The 20,463-nt window shown below is 36.6% G+C and overlaps 1 protein-coding gene across 4 annotated transcripts in view; it reads left to right on the top strand.

Moving 5' to 3' along the window:
- The window catches only part of wake (wide awake), an 883,946-nt gene that overhangs the window by 814,514 nt on the left and 48,969 nt on the right, over positions 1 to 20,463 (top strand). The window contains exon 2 of one of the 4 annotated variants that reach the window (XM_069828854.1): positions 15,538 to 16,565. The exons of the other annotated variants lie outside the window; for them this stretch is intronic. Within the exon in view, the coding sequence (XP_069684955.1) occupies positions 15,758 to 16,565 (808 nt within the window). The 5' untranslated portion in view covers positions 15,538 to 15,757. The remainder of the gene's footprint in view (positions 1 to 15,537; positions 16,566 to 20,463) is intronic. 4 annotated transcript variants of the gene reach the window in all.

Here is a 20,463-nt window from a genome sequence, read left to right as displayed (position 1 = left end):
GTTGTGAGGGTGCTAGCAACAATAACCTATGCCGGTACTATGCGAGGCGATAGTAGCGATCATAGTGGTTAGCAACTATCTATGGATGCATATTTACTAAGTATTGAGCTTCGTGACTGTGCATACTAGATTGTGATATAACCACAGTCTAATACATACAGTCCCGCAACTTCAATACTTTTTTTGCCAACATTCGCGACACTAGCGCCCAAGCGGCAGGCAAGGCACTGGTCATAGGGTGATACAATCTCGTTCAGCCAGCACGTGCTTTAAAGGGATGCGAGATGTTACAATAACGTTTTAATCTTGCGTCGGAATAAAGGCAATGTGTGCAATGACGAAAATTGCAGTAACAACAAGTTTAAATCTCCGAATTTGTCGTTCTTCAGATTCCCTAAAGACAAAGAGAAAATCATAACTCAGTCATAACCAATAATCCACGTTGTAGGTAGCCTCCGTATTGTGTTCTATAAAACATTTATTAGTTATCAGTTACCTATTTGTATGTCAAAAAGGAGTATATACCTGTTACAGTATATTATTTTTTTGCAGAGATCATATGTGTAAATGTGTAACCATTCCGATTTTGGATAATGTATCTACAGTTTTTAATGCAAGTAATTCCATAATTTTTGTATTCGTGTTTTTTTCTTTATATTTTTCAAAAGTTGAATGTTATATTGCATTCAAGTAGGGATCATGGTGTTAACTTTTCAAGAATTCATGGAGTACTATAATCCTTTTGAAAAATATTCACTTCTTGAATAAATCCAGACTGTGTCGATAAATTTCTGATGTGTTGGTGTAGATTCATGTGGCAGACGTATTAAGTTCTCAAGTAATAAAAGAGCCTTTTTAAATTTAATATAAAAAGCAATCTTTTCTGTAATAATTTGCATGACTGTTATTGGTGTTGATTTTACATTCCCAGTGATTATTTTAGCCGTTCAGAGCAGAAGTGGTGTAAGTCAAAATCAGGTAACGAGGTTTAAAGTAAAAATTCTGTAAAATACAGCGCAAAGTAGCAATTAATATATCCTTCGTGCTATTCACCTGACTACTAATAGTTTAAATAAATTCAATATTAACTGCTACCTTGCGCTGTATTTTACAGAATGTTTACTTTAACACTCATTACCTATTTTTGACTTACACCACTTCTGCTCTGAAAATAAAATTAGGCCTACATTTTCTGAGTTAATTGTAGTTACAATTTTTTCAACAAAATTGTGTGTTCATTTATTTGTTCTCACCTACGTCATATTAACAGTAAGTGCATGTAAATTACGCATTATACAGGTAGGATAAGTTAAAATTAAGCTTATGTGTGAAAACTGGAAATGTAATGTAAAATGCGGTAAACTTGCCATAAAAATTTAAACCATAATATCAGCACTATTTGTGACTCAAAATAATAAAGGAAATACGGTTCTTAAGAAATGAAAAATAATGAACTTCATAAATCAATGTCTGTCATATTAAGGTTTAAATCCTTCCCTTTTTATTTTCAAGTTTACCTCAGCGGCCGAATTTACCCCAATTTGCGGTATGGAAAATAGTTAATTTCTCAGGAAATGGGGAGAGCAGTTCACCACGCGAAGTACCCTACGAGATATTTTATTTATTTTTATTGGGTTATTTTACGACGCTGTATCAACATCTAGGTTATTTAGCGTCTGAATGAAATGAAGGTGATATTGCCGGTGAAATGAGTCTGGGGTCCAGCACCGAAAGTTACCCAGCATTTGCTCGTATTGGGTTGAGGGAAAACCCCGGAAAAAACCTCAACCAGGTAACTTGACCCAACCGGGATTCGAACCCGGGCCACCTGGTTTCGCGGCCAGACGCGCTGACCGTTACTCCACAGGTGTGGACCCTACGAGATATGCCCTACAATTTTGACTCTTCTCACAGAAAAATAATACAGAGTTCCAATGATTCATAAATATATTTAGGAATGAATTGAATTAACTGTCCACGTACGAACAATTATATTATTTCAAACCATGATACGTGATCAGGGCCATGATTCAGTTGTAAGGAGCAGAAAGAATTAAGTTTATTCCCAGCTTCTGAAACTTGTAGATTAACTGCGTGTGAAATTCTTCTAGGATTCTAAAGTATAATTAATAAGAACCATATACACTTACTGTATAGCATACAAATATAAAATAAATTACGCAAAACCAGTTTTCTGATGTGTTATCGTATGTCGTGTGCACACTTTTAACTTGCCTGCCGCTAGAGGGCTACTATCGCGCCAGCTGTCAAATGTTGGCATATTTTATACGTATGAGTTGCGTGACTATGTATTAGACTGTGATATAACTATAACCTAGTAACACCAGCCTTTATGATGGTCGTACCAATAGCGAAGCCAATACAACAGAGATTTTCATAAGTCTACAGGGTGAAAGTGATATAAATGTGCAGATTAAAGAGGGCAATAGAATATATTAAAATAAAAAATCTATTATGCGTTTTGTAATTAGTGCATGGTTAATTAAAAAATTAGGTTGAAAGTCTGCGTAATTTGGCAACAGCGCATCGCCGGTTCGCTTAGGAATACACACGCGAACTCTGAATAGCAGCATTCCGTTCCATATCACTGCAGTAGAGTTGCTCCTTTGATTTCAAAGAATAACACATTAATTCTTTTTGTAGTTCACTTTACAACATATACGCCTATTGATAAGATATTAAAACTTTAAAACTTAACCTTTAAAAGTGTTTAATGTATTTATAAAAATAAAAGGTAATTTATCTTGGGTTAACCATAGATCTCTTTTCGGTGTCCTTTTCACCTTCGTCGGTGGTCTACTGCCGACGATGAAATGGCACCGCACGGTTAACCCAAGGTACATTACCTTTTTTTTTTTAATAAACTATTTTAGCATTTGCAAAGTATTAAGCCTTTAAAGTTCTTACATTTTAACATATCAATTTCATATTAAAAATTACAACATTTCGGTCCTCCGAGTTATCTTTGTGGTAGCGCGTCTGCCTCCAGACTAGCCGGACAGGATTCGACTCCCGGTGGAGTCAGAAATTTGAAAATTACTACCTCTGTACTGGAAGAGATGGCTTTGTACAACTTTCAATCACTAGACTGTGCACCAATATGCATCGGTTAAATCTCTCTGCAGTGCATATGAAGAGAAGGCATGTCACTGTTGATAGTGATTCTTCCGTCGGATGGTGATGTTAAGCTTAGCGACCCCTTGGTGCTATTCGACAGTAGTAGGTTACGTACCGATATCGGGTTTCCCTTTCTCCCTTCCTCATCTTCGTCATCCTCACCCATTCCCTATACTACACTTACACAAACACTTACACATACACTCACCCTAGTACACGACATAACTATCCATAGATACATATCATGCATAGCATGGCCTGCCGAAGTGGTGTGCAACTTGAAAATGGGTGAACAGTCTTGCCATCTATCCGCAATATGCGGAACCCGAATCACGCAAGTGAAGTGAGTAGCATTAGACACACACACAATATTTTGTATGCATCATTCGTATCCATTGACTCTTAGATACTGAATATAAACAAAATCTGACCAATAGGTTAGGAGAAATCTCTTGTAACTTATATCACGAAAGAAGTGTTTTCTACACTTCATTCTTTAAACATCATTCGAAAATTTCTTTCGCTACCACTGAAAAAAATACTAGTACCCCGCTTTGATTATTGTGATATTCTATTGACCGCCCTCAATGTCAACCAGTCGCAAAGATTACAGCATGTTCAGAATTCTTGTGTTCACTTCGTCTGCGATTTTTGTTGCGCGCTGACCACATTACCCCATCCTTCCGAATTCTGAACTGGCTTCGGCTTAACAAACGTCGAAATTTTCATGACCTTCTCCTTTTCCAAGTCCTTCACACTTATACACCTACCTACCTTGTCTCTCACTTCAGTTACCTAACATCGTACCACAATCTCTACACAAGCAGGCAAAATAGCTGCATTCTAGCCATATGAACACAAAATATGGACATATTCATAATCATCCCCAGTTTCTCAATCGCATTTCTGGAGTACCCTCGCCTCAGAGACTGCAGGAATTTACAGTATTAGTAAGCATTTTCTTAGTGAGTAGAGTGGTCTACTATGCAGTAAACTGAAAATTTTAAATGTATTGTAAATGTTTTGAAATTGTTACCGTTTTGTTTCTCTTGATATTTGTATAATCAGAATTACTTGTCTTTAGATGTTCAGTAACTTCCTTTAATTACAAAATATATATATTAGGCAATTAGGTAGGTCTACTTTTTTGTACCTGTTGTGATTTTAACTCTGTACTTATATTTTTCTTCCCCTCTTTTTGTGTCTTTCGTGTTTGTATTTGCACTGTTATTTTCTTTTCGTTATTTACGTCTCTGCATTTTTTGTATTGGTATTTTGACTTAAGTCCACCACATTAAATAAATAAATTTACATAAAGCTGAGAAGTCTAAAATCACTTTTTCATTATGAGTGATGCTAAAAACGTGCATTTCGGAAAAAATATCTAAATCGGTTTTTTTGCATTATCACAATATTGTACGCTTATCGTATAATGTGCAAGTAAAAGAAAAGAAACACCGATCAAGATTGCTGTGATCAAACGATTTAAGTCGCGAGAAGTTAGACTATTTAATAGATAAGCAAAACGAAATAATGCAAAAAAAGCTACAGGTTTTATCTATTTTTCAAAACAGGAACAAGTCTCTCAACAAATTTCCCCCCTCGTTCATAAAATTCCGTTTTCTGGGCGTACGATTAATTTCACTTCTTCATCCGAACCAAAGCGTTCGCCTCCTAGGAATTTTGTCATTGGTCCGAAGAGGTGAAACTCAGACGATGCGAGGTCTGGATTGTAGGGTGGATGACTGCCGCCTCAATGCCTCTGACATTGGGTGGTGTTGCAGTAGTCACTGGTCGACCGGAACGTGCTTCGTCGGTAAGATTTACTCGACCCTCTTCGAAGAACCTGCACCATCTGGAGATGTTGCTACGGTCCAGACAATCAACACCTTCAACATTTCCCTGTGAATTTCACTCGGACTTTTTTGTTTTGCTCAGAAAAAACGGACTACATCTCGCTACTCTTCACAAGTTCTATCTTTACTCAGTAGTTACGGCTCGTTCCGCCAGGGTGACAATCGAGCCATTGTTGTCTGTAGCGTAAGATTCAAATCAACTATCTGCTAACTTTGAACGTCCCATCCAAATAGTATACCGTAAAGAAATTGTTGTGCGTTACTTTCCGATCCTCCCATGTACCTTCATTTATTAGAATTGCCACAAAAAGTTGTTGTGCATTACTTTTCGATCCTCCCTCGAACATACAAAAGTAGTGATGAAATTCATAGCCTACAGTACAAAAAATAACAGAGACATCTTTTTCTTTTATAATATCAATTAAGACGACATGCCTTAATGTGATAATTTAAATTGTAAATCTTACTTAATTTGATCGCAGAAGAAGAGCTGTCTCTGCAAATGAACTATGGATTAATGCTCTGGAAGTTAATACATTTATTAAAGTGGCTAGAATATGAATACAGTAACTTTTCAGATCGTCTTCTTTTTCTAATTAAGCAGAGACGACTGACGTGAATTGATGATAACAGTCCCAGCTTTGCCAAGGAGTCGGACGGATATTGAAATGTAACTCCCGGCTTAAATTGAGCCCTGCTGGTGGTTCATTTCCTCGTTAAACCACGTCATAAAATCTGCGATGCCCAATTCTCGGAATTTCTCGTTCTTAATCATTTATATACTGCAGTTAATTGAGAAGTTGTGAACCACGAAATTGGTAGATATTCAGAGAGAAGAAATTCTCTTCTCCGTTTCATTTCATATATTTTTGCGGTCATTTCCTTTGGCACTACTACGAAAATGTTAGCTTAACTTCTTTCGGATAAGTTTTTTTTTTTCCTTTCATATTTAGATCTCAATCCCAACAGACAGGATATTCGTTTCAAAAATCTGTGTTTTATTTACAAGTAAAATGTGTTACACCTGCATTTCACGATATATATTTTTTTTATTTCTCAGTCTTTCTAATGAATATTCAGAACTTCTAATTTTAAAGTGTACCTTTTGAAATGATAGAGCAGCGGTTTCTGTCCATTTGTGGGCGAGTGATTCGAAAGAATCCGCGGAACCAAGATGTGTTTACAAAATAATGACAGTTTAAGTTCGGAATATATATGACAAGAACTTTGTGTTAAATTTTAACGTACCTTGTTAACATGTTTCGACCTATTTTCGGTCATCTTCGGAACTGGTCGTTGTTGGTCTTGGCGCCTCTTGTTTCCTGTGTGGGTGCGTTCGTAGTGTAGAGTCAAAGAGTATATGTGTTTTGAAATTGAGTTGTGTGTTGAGAATATCGTTGGGGTGTGTTTTCGTGTGTCTGTATATTTCATATTGTTCTAGTGTGTTGAGTTTCTGGCTTTTTGGTTGGATGTGCAGTATTTCCATGTCTGTGTTGATGTCTCTGTAGATGTGGTTGGCATTTGCGATGTATTCTGCAGTTTAAGCTTAACTTTATATGGTTCTCTAATTTTTCTCAGATTGCTGGAATATGTTTTTCTTATATCAGACTTTTCAGACACAGAGTTTAACATGAATGAGATCGCTTGAGATACTTCTCTTGGTTTTGCAAGTTTTGCCTATCTATCCAGTTCTCTAATTCCAGCCCTCAGGTTTCAACTTTAATATTGTTCACCATTCAAGTTAAGATCAAAACGATAAAGAGATTAAACTTATGGTCTCACTGAGTTATCAATCGAGTATTCCATTCATTTCTCACTCTCACAAGCAAACATTCTCATGGGGGCAGATAAAAAGATTTTTTTTCTTCCACCAAGTCAATAATGTCAAAACAAGTGCTTAAACAAATTTCGGCCACTCGAACGCAATTACGCGGGCTTTAAAAAGTAAGTTTCCCTGGGGCCGTTTACAGAAAGAAAACAAAATTTCATAGAAAAAATTTATTAAAACAGATACAGCAATTGTTGAGATATTTTTCAACATATTCCCTACCAGAATTGAGACATTTGTCATATCGTGGGATCAACTTTCATAGCCCTGTGTCATAGAAGTCTGTCGCCTGGGATCGGAACCAGTGTGTGATAGCCGTCTGCACTTCTCTGTCGATCTCATGGTATGACAAATGTCTCAATTCTAGTGGAGAATATGTTTAAGAATAGCTCAATAGTTGTATCTGATCCAATAATTTTTTCAATGACATTGTGTTTTCTTTCTTTCAGGGAAAGTTATTTTACGGCCCTCGCAATTGCGTTCGAGTGGTCAAAATTTGTACAAGCACCTGTTCTGACATTATTAACATGATGGAAGAAAAAAAAACTTTTTTATCTGCCTTCATCACAATGATTGCTTGTCAGTGACTTTCTAGCAATAAATTATGATGATCTAATTACATGCGAAACAAATCCTTGGTGACAAAAATAGTTTGCCAAGCAAATAAGATGATGCTGGTGAAGAGTCTAAGGGCTTAGGTCTTCGGGCCCTGAGGTTTATCAGGTATTCTGGCTCTGTCAGGGCTGAGGCAGGATGGACAACATGTAAGCCTCAGATTCACGGTTTCACGCATTGCACAATAATCGCAAATATAGGGCGCAAAATAGACCAATGAGTGTCTAAGTGCATGAATCCATCTCGGGTTCAGACCTCGAGTCAAGCCAAACGTCCAAGAAAGTTGGGAATGAAAACACCTTTTCTTCTGATTAGGTGTACTTTAATCGTCCATCATCCAAAAGTTGTGTAGTACCCGTCGGAAAACATTTATTTAGTTGCTCAATGACTCTTCGTTATTGCATAGTTAGTACAATTGATGAAGGAAGTATTTCCATAAGTAGAATAGTATAAGTTTCCTTGTGCCCCTTAACAGTGGAGTGGCTGGGTTCGCAGTGTTATTACCCCAGATTTCTTGCAGAAACGCAGATGATCATTCACAGTCAGTAGATGGTTTGAAGTCTTGTCCGCCGCGCAATTTTTTAGATGAGAGTTACATCTCTGGACCAAAAATTGTGTAGCTGTGCTTCTTTCGTGCCGTAAATTCACGACACGAGTTTCACAGCTTTACTTCCTTCCCGGAAGAAGCTACACTATGCATGTATAATACAACGTTTGTTTTGGAAAGGACTGAATTTCAGTAATTAATTTTTTCCTGAAAATCATATATTTATACCACCGTTCCTTTTCTTAAAGGACTGATTTAATTTTTAATACAATTATTAGCACTGAAGAAATCAATATAGTAATTACACAACAAATACGAGTATATTACGCAACTGCAATTTATTAGCAAGTAAAACTATAATGTAACAATATCAATCAATTAATATTGCTTTTGTCATAATTAATGTAAAGATAAAATATTTTAAATGGGATATACCTTAATTTACTGTTGATTATAAAGAAACACATTATACAGGGAGATTCACGAGGATTTACGGTCGCTTACGGAGCTTATTTCCGAAGACATTCTGAGCAAAAAATGTCATATAGCCTAAACATTTGTCCTAAACTCAATATTTTCAGAGTTACACTAATTTGAAGTTGTTACTAGAATACCTTCTTTATCTGTAATATTCTTTTACCTTTAAAACTAAAGAAAAAATATATTTTACAAACAACTTCAGATTAGTGTAATTCTGAAAATATTGAGATTAGGACACATGTTTATATGACATTTTTTTCTCATAATGTCTTCGGAAATAAGCTACGTAAGGGACGGTAATTCTCGTTAATCACCCTGTATATGAATACTTCTTCCTTTATGTCAGATTTTATAATACCATCTTCCTTCTTCTCATTTTAAATTTCTGCCACCAAAAAGTTTATCTTCTTGGTTTCATCTTCGCTAACGTCGAATTATTAATATAAATATTTATTAACTATGATTCTCTTAACAATATTAAACAAATTAAGGATGGATTACATCACGGCTAAAACTACTTACAAACAACTAAGCCTATCTCGCCAATCATTTGGTTTAGACTAGATATAGTGTGAGGGTTAAATCTTTATATACGTCAGACTGCTGACATTTTACGAGTCCCAGGATATCTGATACTGTTGACCCACTTCTGTTCCTTCAAGTTTTAACGACCTTGTAAAGTCTTAGGAAACTTTGCAGCAACTCCAAGATTTCATTTATACTTTTTCTGATTAGAACATCAGAGGCCACCATTAGCGAAGCAGAAAGTTTGGAATAGTAATGGCGGGTAAATTTTATCTGGGCCCTTTCATTCAGGGCAAGATTTTAGGTGTTGCAAAAACATTTCTGATAAATTATTTTCAGAAGGTAAAAACTCTATCGCTCACATCCTTCTTTAATACTTACTTACTTACTTACTGGAATTTAAGGAACCCGGAGGTTCATTGCCGCCCTCACATAAGCCCGCCATTGGTCCCTGTCCTGTGCAAAATTAATCCATTCTCTATCATCATATCCCAACTCCCTCAAATCCATTTTAATATTATCCTCCCATCTACTTCTCGGCCTCCCTAAAGGTCTTTTTCCTTCCGGCCTCCCAACTAACACTCTATATGCATTTCTAGAATCGGCCATACGTGCTACATGCCCTGCCCATCTCAAACGTCTGGATTTAATGTCCCAATTATGTCAGGTGAAGAATACAATGCGTGCAGTACTGTGTTGTGTAACTTTCTCCATTCTCCTGTAACTTCATCCCTCTTAGCCTCAAATATTTTCCTAAGCACCTTATTCTCAAACACCCTTAACCTATGTTCCTCTCTCAGAGTGAGAGTCCAGGTTTCACAACCATACAGAACAACCGGTAATATAACTGTTTTATAAATTCTAACTTTCAGATTTTTCGACAGCAGACTAGATGACAAAAGTTTCTCAACCGAATAATAACAGGCATTTCCCATATTTATTTTGTGTTTAATTTCCTCCCGAGTATCATTTATATTTGTTACTGTTGCTCCCAGATATTTTAACTTCTCCACCTCTTCAAAAGATAAGTTTCCAATTTTTATATTTCCATTTCGTACAATATTCTGGTCACGAGACATAATCATATACTTTGTCTTTTCGGGATTTACTTCCAAACCTATCTCTTTACTTGCTTCCAGTAAAATTCCCGTGTTTTCCCTAATCGTTTGTGGATTTTCTCCTAACATATTCACGTCATCCGCATAGACAAGCAGCTGGTGTAACCCGTTCAATTCCAAACCCTCTCTGTTATCCTGGACTTTCCTAACGGCATACTCTAGAGCAAAGTTAAAAAGTAAAGGTGATAGTGCATCTCCTTGCTTTAGCTTTAATACATAGTATAAAGTCTGTAGCTCGTTATCATATAATCGTTTTTGTTACATTTCTGAAATTGAGATTATAGCAATGTGTTGCTCATGACTTTCAGTACGACCCTCTGTAATTTAAGCTCCCTTGTTTTGTGAAGATAAAATATTTTAATTAGATCCGCTTTCCCCATGTCAGCGGCGCATGATGTACGGGAGTCCGTAATTTATTTGCCATCTACATAATTCTGATCTCAGGAGAATCTGATAACATTCACCCTTTGAATATTAACGAGGAAAAAATCGTACTCGTAATTTAGAACACGCTTCCCCTTACGAGTATTGTCACAGCAATCCACACTCTGCCTCTGTCATGTGACCTACACCACCCCCACTCAAATTTCCACAAGGTACACAAAGAGGAAGTAAACAAGAGCCTGAACGCCTCACTGGTTCCAAAGCTTGTTATTTTTAATTTTAAACAAGCACATATCCAACAGAGGCGGCCGGCGAGTAGTCTTCACGGTCAATCGATGTATCTGCACACAGAGATGGTCTGATAATACCACGCATCCGTCACCCGAAATGCTGTTACTATTATTAGAGTTCGATTTTAAACTTTCTGATATGTTCATATAAATACGAGCTCTGCATAACCAGACAGCCCGCTGTCTCTTCATAAGCTCACCTATTTTTCCTTTCCTCTATCCTTCTGCATGTATTTCTGCCTGCCCATTTGTCTTTGTACGTCCCCCATTATGGGTGTTCCTCTGTTCTGGTGTATATAACTCGATCTGTGTATCTGTTCTTCCGTCAGAGTATCTGATCTTCCGTCAGCGTATTTGTCCTTCTGTCTGCTTGTCTGTTCCTGCTGACCGCGTGTCTGTCCCTTAGTCTTCTTTATCCGCTCATCTCTCTCTGTCCGTTCGTCCGTCCCTCTATCCTCCCGTCTGTCCTCTCGTCTGTCTAGCTGACCACGTGTCTGTCCCGCCGTCTGTTTTGTTCGCTCGTCCGTCCCTGTCCTCTCGTCTCCCTTCTGTCCTCTCATCTCTCCGCCTGATTTCTTGTCTGTCTCTCTGTCCTCTCATCTGTCCCTCTGTCCTCTCGCCTGCCTCTATGTCCTCTCGTGTGAAGCCGATCGCGTGTGCATGGATAAATATATAATAGGATGCGAAACTGCGGTCAGCACCATCTGGCGGCGGGGGGCTGAAATAATATGATCAGCGCCCAACGTCGTAGGTGATGAACATTATAACTACGTGTTGGATACATTACCCAGAGTTCTCTATTTATCCGTTCGAGATATTGCTCCAGGAGCGAGATGGCAGAGAGAAACTTGCTAATAAGTGAACATAAAGTGATACGTGTGTATATAAGCAGTGTATGTTAAACAGTGATGTTTATGGACGTTGTAAAAATATTGTTGTTGAATGTATTGTAAAGTTAATATCTAAGTAGTTCTTGCAGACTTTTCCATTGCGCTGTACAATAAATACCCAAAGAATACAATCCCAATTATCTAACCTTTTGCTTTATTTTTTTGTCTCTGTATGGTTATATTTTAATTGGGTAGTGTAAAATAGATCGTCTATTTTATCTTCCTGTTGGCTCCAGTAAGAATTTTCAGTAGAAGATGCTGTGAGGAATAAAAATGTAAATGTTTTATTTTAAATTGGGTTAGTTTTGAATATCTATGAGGGTGGGAGGAAATACTTTCTGCACAGTTTAACATTTTCGTCACCAGGTGCGCTGCTAAATGCAAGGAGTAATTACTCTTTTCGCTACTTGGTGCGCTGCTAGATGTAATAACGCCCCTCCCCCAACAGGTGGCAGCAAGATCAATTTCTACAACAGCGCCTCTAGTATGTGTTACGGGAAACTCAGTAAGTTTCGCATCCTATTATATATTCATCCATGGCGTGTGTCTTTCTGTCCGCTCGTCTGTCCCTCTGTCCTGTCGTCTGCCCCTATGTCCTCTCGTCTGTTCGACTGATCCCATGTCTGTCTCTCTGTACGCGTTTGTCTCTCTGTACGCGTCTGTCCCTCTGTCCTCTCGTCAGTCCGGCTGATCGCGTGTCTGTCTCTCTGTACGCGTGTCTGTTCCTCTGTCTGCTTTGTTCGCTCGTCTGTCTCTCTGCCCTCTCGTATGCCCTCTATCCGCTCGTCTGCCCCTCTGTCCTCTCGTCTATCCCGTCTGTCCTCTCGTATGCCCGACTGACTGCTTGTCTGTCTCGCTGATCGCTGACCCTCTGTTTGCTTTGTCCGCTCGTCTGTCCCTCTGGTGTCTGTTCATCTGCCCGCTAGTCTACCACTCTATCCGCCGACTTCTCTGCCCATCTACCTTTTCTTCAGAATGTTTTTAATTGCTTATCTGTCTCTCCCCCGCTCCTCACTTCTCTCTCTCTATCCACGTATTTGGCTCTCAATCCAATATCTGTCTTTATCTATCTCCCTGTCTCTTCTTTGATAGGCAGTATGAACCCGTATTATTAAAATAGAGACGGGATAAAGGATTTGGCTTTTTAAGTAGAATTGCATTAGTCTCCGTCATATTACATCCAGTTGAATGCATTTTAATTATCATGCAGAGTTCTTCCCATCCTTTTCTTATCTCTTTCTTCTTACAGTAGCTATTGTGCTACAAACAGCTCCTAAAAAGTAGGCCTATTAGAGAAAGTTTCATACCTCATTGTAAGCATCAGTAAGTTCAAACCTATGAATGCCGAATATGACCAAGACAAAATTACTACGTCCCGGATAAGAATATTCTCGAAACAAATTACAGCTCCAAAATTAAAATTGCATCTCCTTTGTCCAGCTGATTTACTGACGAATTGATACCCTAAGTTGTATGAAGATCAGTGATCGAGACAACACTTATCCCTAAGTGTTTAACCCAACTTATTATGTTCTTTTACGAGTTGTTCAACATAATACCAAAGGTATTTGTTTCATAGTATCTTTCATGTATACAATATACAGTTTACAGATAGGCATACACACTTATCAATGTGTATACTCTACCTATAGTTCCCCAAAAACTAGGGTACGAATGATAAGATAAAGTAATTGCAAAATATGAAATTCTCCACCCTACTTCAGAAAAGAAATATTAAAGGTAAAGGTCAAAATAATAATTACACAAGTTCTTGACACAGCCCTGATAGAAGTAATATAATCCATGAAGTCACTGAGACAGGTTGTTTATTTTTATTGAAACATTCGTAGCAGTAATAGTGGTAGTAGTGGTGATGGTGGTGGTAGTGGTAGCAGTAGCAGAAGTGATTTATTTAACGACGCTTTAAAATACAGAGATCATTCTGCGTGCAATTTCAACGTGGGAGAAAAATGATCGACTAATCTTGCCTGGAACCCTCTCTCAGGGACAGGATTATTTTGCGTGCCGTAAATCTGCTACAAATGGCCCACAGCTTTACTTTTTTCCCCAAAGTCATGCAACGTATTTTGGGACAGGATTATTTTGCGTGCCGTAAATCTACTACAAATGGCCCACAGCTTTACTTTTTTCCCACATGCAACGTATTTTGGGACAGGATTATTTTGCGTGCCGTAGATCTACTACAAATGGCCCACAGCTTTACTTTTTTCCCAAAGTAAGTCATGCAACGTATTTTGGGACAGGATTATTTTGCGTGCCGTAGATCTACTACAAATGGCCCACAGCTTTACTTTTTTCCCAAAGTAAGTTATGCAATGTATTTTAACACCTTTTAAAATCCGTTACTTTCTGCAGAGTTTGAATCCGCGATGCAACGACCAGCAAAAAGCTTAATTGCATCTCTGAAAGGTTGAAAAATATCAATAAATTCAACCTTATGGTAATAGAAAAACCACCGAAGAGTTTGAAGTAGTAGCACAGTCTAGTATATACAGTCACGAAGCTCAATATGTAGTAAATATGCATCCATAGATAGTTACTAACCACTAGGATCGCTACTATCGCCTCATTACAGACAATGCGAAATAGTACCTGCACAGTCTATTGTTCCTAGTACCCTCATAAACTCAAGCTTCGTTACTATATCCTAGACTGTGTAGTAGGCTATATAACATAAATGAATAAACCAGCCAATCCAACGACGAATATTTATTAGAGCTTGGTAAATACGAGAATCATACATTAGTGAACAAGTATTCTAAAATGCAATGATCATTAATAATAGTGCATTATGAAACTAGTTTATTATGTTATTCTTTATCTTATGACTATGTTTAGGAAGAGAAGCGAATTTCTTAATTTTGACGAATAAAGTAACTGTATAACATTATAACCGCATTTCATACCCTATTTGTGTACGACAGCATTATAACATATCAAATTTGCAATGATGTCATAGTCTATGAAGAATGGATTGCTATGACAGCATTGATGTATTAAATATTATTTCACGGGAAATCATTTCGTAATATTAATTTTATCGCACAAGTTATGCCATCATAATAGAAGTTATTACGTTTCTGTTGGCATGGCAATATTTTACTACACTGGTACAATAATGTATCATATTGTGCACTACTTTGACTAACGAAAAAGACTGTTTATAATGCTGGTGTACAAAAAGTAGTTTCACATTATATGTTGGTACATTATATCGTTGTCGCTCTGGCAGAAATCACTAAGTCCAAAATTGTTGTTTTGAGTTACAGCGATTTTAAAGTTTAATCAAATTTTAAAAATCTTTTTTGACATAATTTAACCTATTTATTTCTTCTGATTACATTTTCTAGTTAATTTTATCGGCATAAACGTGAAGTTCTTGCCATGTAGATACGCATTATTTCTTAAAATACGGTATCCAAAATAATGGACTTCGTCAATTTTGGACTTGGTGACTTCTGCCTGAACGACGACGATATTATGTTATCAATCGCACAATTCATCGATAAAATTTTGTTAATCACGTTTGTAAAATAATTAAATATTAACGAATAAATGTTTTGTAAATAAGAAGCAATATTACAAGTTAACTTAGCACAGCAATCATAATTGGAAGTTAACAATCAATCAATCAATCAATCGGCCAACCAATCAAACAATTAGTGTCATTTCGCGTTTTTAAATGATTAAAATATTAATAAAGGCATGTTAAATTAAAATGTTACAAATAACGACATTAAATGCATTACAGTCATGTAAATGCTTGTTTATTTAAATGTTTTGTGTACTTACCTGTAGAAAGTGCCTTGGGAAGGTGTGTATTAATAATTTTTAAAAAATTACAGCTCTAAACAAGCGGAAAGAAAACATAATATATGTAACGAAATAACCCGTGTGCATTTCCAAAGAAGATGACTAAGATGGTGCATATAAAATTCACTAGTGTTGGAGAACACAACATTACTGTCAAAAAATTGTTATATTTAGTCAGAACGATCGCTTGGCTATGTGACACATTTTCTTGAAACAATCGTGCCAAGGCAATAATTCCAGACAGAGCCAACAATGGAAGTAGTAGAGCGTCGACGTAGTTCCAGTTCTGGAGGAGGCCTTGCTTTGCGTCGTTCAAGGTCAGTGCGATCATCTCTGAGACTTGTCGGAGCTCGATGGAGAACAGCAACTGCCAATGCTGCCAACAATAACAACAATATACCGTGTCCTCCGACCAACCAGGAAATGACGCAACAATCAAAAACAGTCAAGTTCCTGAGGTCGTCGACGCTACCAAGTCCAACATCTCAGCAGCCTCCAAGTCTTGAACCTCCGCAGCAGAAGCAGAAGAGTACAAGAGTATCATGGCTGCCAAGTTTTGCTTATCAGCAGAACAGAAACGGAAAATCGCCTGGTGGCTCGGGGAAACATAAAGAGTCAAAATTACAAACTAGAGCGACTTGGATACTAGGACTTACCAATCAACAAAATAAGCAGTCCAAGCCTAAACCAGTTCCTAGCCAGAAAACAGAAAAATATGAAGATGTGGAAGATGTTGAAGATATCGAAGATATGGAAGATTCTCAGTCTTCGAGAGCAACATGGGTGTTAGGACTGACGAAAGAGCAAGCACACCAAACCAAACCCACATCTTTGCAAGGTCTAGCAGAGCAACAGCAAAATGTCAAGTTGTCTTCGCCAAAACTGGATCCACAGAGATACAGCAATCCTCAGAGACCGTACATGCGACAGAAATCAAATTCATTGTCGAGGAGTTCGCCAACACCGATGGAAAACTTCCTGAAACAACAGCTTCCCACAGTTTCTAGTGTGGGGACAAAACGAAGGAACTCTATGTGGGCTGTAAACTCATCTAAACCAAGTATGTTGACGTTAAGTACCGTAAACTGGGGTTACTTTGAACACAGAGGAAACTTTGAACATTTTTTTCAGAAAATATATTTAGGTTTCTACATGCTGCACTTATAAATGGAGATAAATTTGGTATGAGAATGATTTATGATAATTTACCCGCATTTATAACACAAGTACAGCATGTAGAAAGCTAAATATGATTTTCTGAAAAAATTTTCAAAGTTTCCTCCGTGTTCAAAGTAACCCCAGTTTACGGTAATTAGATTAGTTACACCAATGCTGTCATGGGGGTCATATGGCGTATGGGAACCTATAATTTTTTTATGAATCGTATGGGGAAGAGAATATTTTGCCCATATGCAGCAATACGGTGTATGGGTGCCTAAATTCTGTTCATGGAGATCCATATTTCTACAAAGAGATTATTTGTACTATTCTTAGATAATCTTTTTTGTTTCTAATACATACATCTTCTTTGATGTTCATGAACATAAATGGTTCACCTCTATAGTGCTGGACTCCAGAACTGTATGGAAAAAAAAAAAGGTTGAAAACCCCTTAGTATTGTAGTACACGCTCCAAGATTCGTAACGACAGGCGTGCTTCAGCTTCATGAGACTTTCTTCAAATCAACTTTGTTTTACAACTTAGGTAAACCTTATTTTACAACTAAAATGTAAAGCAAAACAATTTCTTTACTTTTTTAACACGAAAACATCCACTAAATGACGGTAGGAGAGACAGTGAGAGTAAAACATAATTTCAAGGGAAAAAATTATGGGGAGGGGCATATGGTAAAGAAAAAAAAATATCATGAGAGCACTGGTTATATCTTAGTTATGTCCATAGTTGGGGACATTACTTCACTGATCATCGATTTGGATTATTAAGTCTTAGGGAAAATTAGCAATAAAATGACATTATCCATTACAACAAATTATGGACCTTTCCAAAAATACATAATATAGATTAATTAAGAATTTATGTCTGATAATATGTAAGTGAATTACATTGGTGGTGTCTTAATGCGAAGATTCTCCAGAGTCTTTCATTTGCATTCTTGCATGCCAGTACAGAGCTATCTTTGGGTTATCATGAAGTCGGATGTGATTTCTGTTCATGAAATAATGCATTCTGATAATTCGAAAATGCCTAGTTTATGTAAGTGAGCTGCTAAGCAACTAAATCCTAGGTGAAAGTACTGAATCCGTGACGGAACATACGAAGTTCTTATTATAATGTAAGAGATCCATAACGTTTTGCAAATACTTCAACTCCTCAACCTGCCTCAATGCACCTCTTTTCCTTTAACCCTTAAATTCACAAAGTATCCTATAGGATACAACAGGTTAATAGGCTATAATTTTAATAGAACAATAGAAAAAAAATTGGTAGGAAAATTTCATAATACTATAATATTGTACAACATATAAAATATGAACAGTGCGATAGTTGTTTTCTTTACAGTCCGACAAGGTTTAATAAACTAGTGTGAGAAATGAAGTTTTGCCAATTTAAGGGTTGGACCAATAGTTTTGGACCGTCCATTCATTTTTACTACAGCTATTTGAAACATTGTTATTTTTCTTTTGGAGTGTTGTCATGGGATAACATCTCCACTCATGTCATATTCTTTTATAATATTTACTTATTGTCTATTGTAGACAGATTGTAAATGTAGCAGGTGTTAAAAAAGACTTAAGGATTAAGTCTTGAATAACAAGAAATGCTTATTTTTTCTGGGTATCAAATTACAAAATTAGCTTTAATAAACTAGCGAAGCCGACAAGTATAACAGAATATTATTGGTGTACGTTCAGGGATCATTAATTAGCAAGTTATTTAGTTAGCACGCTTGAAAAATCAGCCTTGCGAAGTAAAGACTGTTACTTTTTAAATGACGGTTTGAAATTACTTCTCAAAGTCAATAATTTGAACACGATAGATATATAACATTAAAAATGATCTGTAACATTTTTGTATGGTAAGAATTGTGACAAGTATAAATATAAGGTGAGTAACAGTGAGTGTTCTGTTGTGTAAGTGAATGAAATATTGTGTAATATGATATGGAACTAACTATAAGAATGGCTAATTTCTCATCACGGATGCAACACTCTTACCAAATCCTATTAACTATCTGCAAAGAGTTACGACATCATCCTCAGACGTTTTCATATCGCAATGGAGTTATTATTAAATACAATACTACAGACTACGTTCTATTTCCTGATAATGGATCTAGTTCTTCGTAAATTTCAAGTTAAATCTTCTATTTATTGATTCAATGATTGTAAGGACTAGAGATGAACAAAACTAACTGCCGCTCTCGCTCGCTGTGTTCGTTGCATTTGTCTTTCGAGTCTCGTCTCGTCATTCTCGTGCGCTTCGAGTCTCGCTCATCATTCTCGAAATAGCATTCGGCCGGCGTGGAAAGATTTCGTAACTTTGAATAACATATATCATTGAAATAAATAACATTATAAATGTTTAAGTGAGACAAAAAGACAAAACAGAACAGTAGCTTAGTAAAAATGTTCTGGTTCTATAATATATTACCTATGGTTATATAAATAGAAAAAAAATTCTCAAATAAATTTGCACTTCTAAGAAACATAAAACATAACGTTAATATCTTTTTACTCGAGATTGCACACTTCATCTCAAAACATATGAAAAGAAAATTCCTAGTCTTTTAATAAGGGCCTAGTAATTAAATAAAGATTGGGGAACGTATTAGTATACATTGAAAGGTAGAGATGATGTTTCAAATAGGCTACTTGATTGTTTATACATAATTGAGGACCGTTTTTGCAAAACTTGCTAACTGCAAAATTTGAAAAATTGAGATTTTGGTGGATTCGTTAACGTAAGGCATGCCTCTACACGATGTTACAGGCATCTTAGTAAAATTGAATTATTTCTCTTCATTGTAGTGTGTCAAAGTGTGATCGTTGCACCTATAACCTACTTGTCTCCATTCAGTTTTTTTGTGTCTCCTGTAAAATTTAGTTTTTACAGTTAGCAAGTTTCGCAAAAACGGTCCTCATATAACAATTACCAAAGTAGATAAAAGTTCAATCAGGTATAAACAACTGTAGCGATTCAAGGCTGCTTGACGTTCGGGACTTCGGGAGTGATCAATCTCGACGTCTCGAAACACTTACAAGCAGTCTTTACGCGACGTATACAACACTGTAGTGCGGGTTTTGGTTTTGCGGGCGCTGTTAGTCTTGCTTTCTCGATCGTTGTTCATCTCTAGTAAGGACAGTCCAAAGGTTTGCGTCTTTTATTTCTGGTGTTTTTATGTGCCTATGTTTTCTTTTCAATGTAACACTATTGTTTTCCTAGAGTTTATAGCATACCGAAAGATGCTTCTATTAAATTCTTTGATTTTTTACTCACGGTTTGGAAGGGAAAATTAATATTATCTATAAATAAGTTGTAAATTAGCCTGTATTGGAGAGCAAAAAGTTCACAGCACAACTGAATCGATTATTCGAGAAACCACCCATGCTCCTAGCCATAAATTTTGGGAAAAGTGCAAAAAAGAAAAACCTCTCTACAGCTATAAATATTGGGTGTATGTTCTTATCTTTTTAGGGTAATTTTTTCATTTGAATTGCAATATTTCCAAATATTTTAAGTTAACCTTTAAATTATTTATATTTTAGAGTGCCAGGGTACCCTAAAGTTCATGGATATGTGTTATTTCTTAAATACCTGAAATATTTACTATAAAATTTATGATAGTTTGTATTTATTTTGTATATAAGCGAATGAAAACAGAAGCTATTTAAGTAAAATTTAGTACACAACGTATTTTGTCCTTCCTATTACAAAATGAAAAGAAAAATTCTGAAGCGTTTGAAAGTGAAAACACTGATATTTGATTCAAGTCTCTC

This window comes from Periplaneta americana, chromosome 6, assembly GCF_040183065.1.
Source record: "Periplaneta americana isolate PAMFEO1 chromosome 6, P.americana_PAMFEO1_priV1, whole genome shotgun sequence".
NCBI classification, from domain to species: domain Eukaryota; kingdom Metazoa; phylum Arthropoda; class Insecta; order Blattodea; family Blattidae; genus Periplaneta; species Periplaneta americana.
Note: the sequence above shows the minus strand (reverse complement) of the source record. Positions and strands in the feature narration are given on the sequence as shown.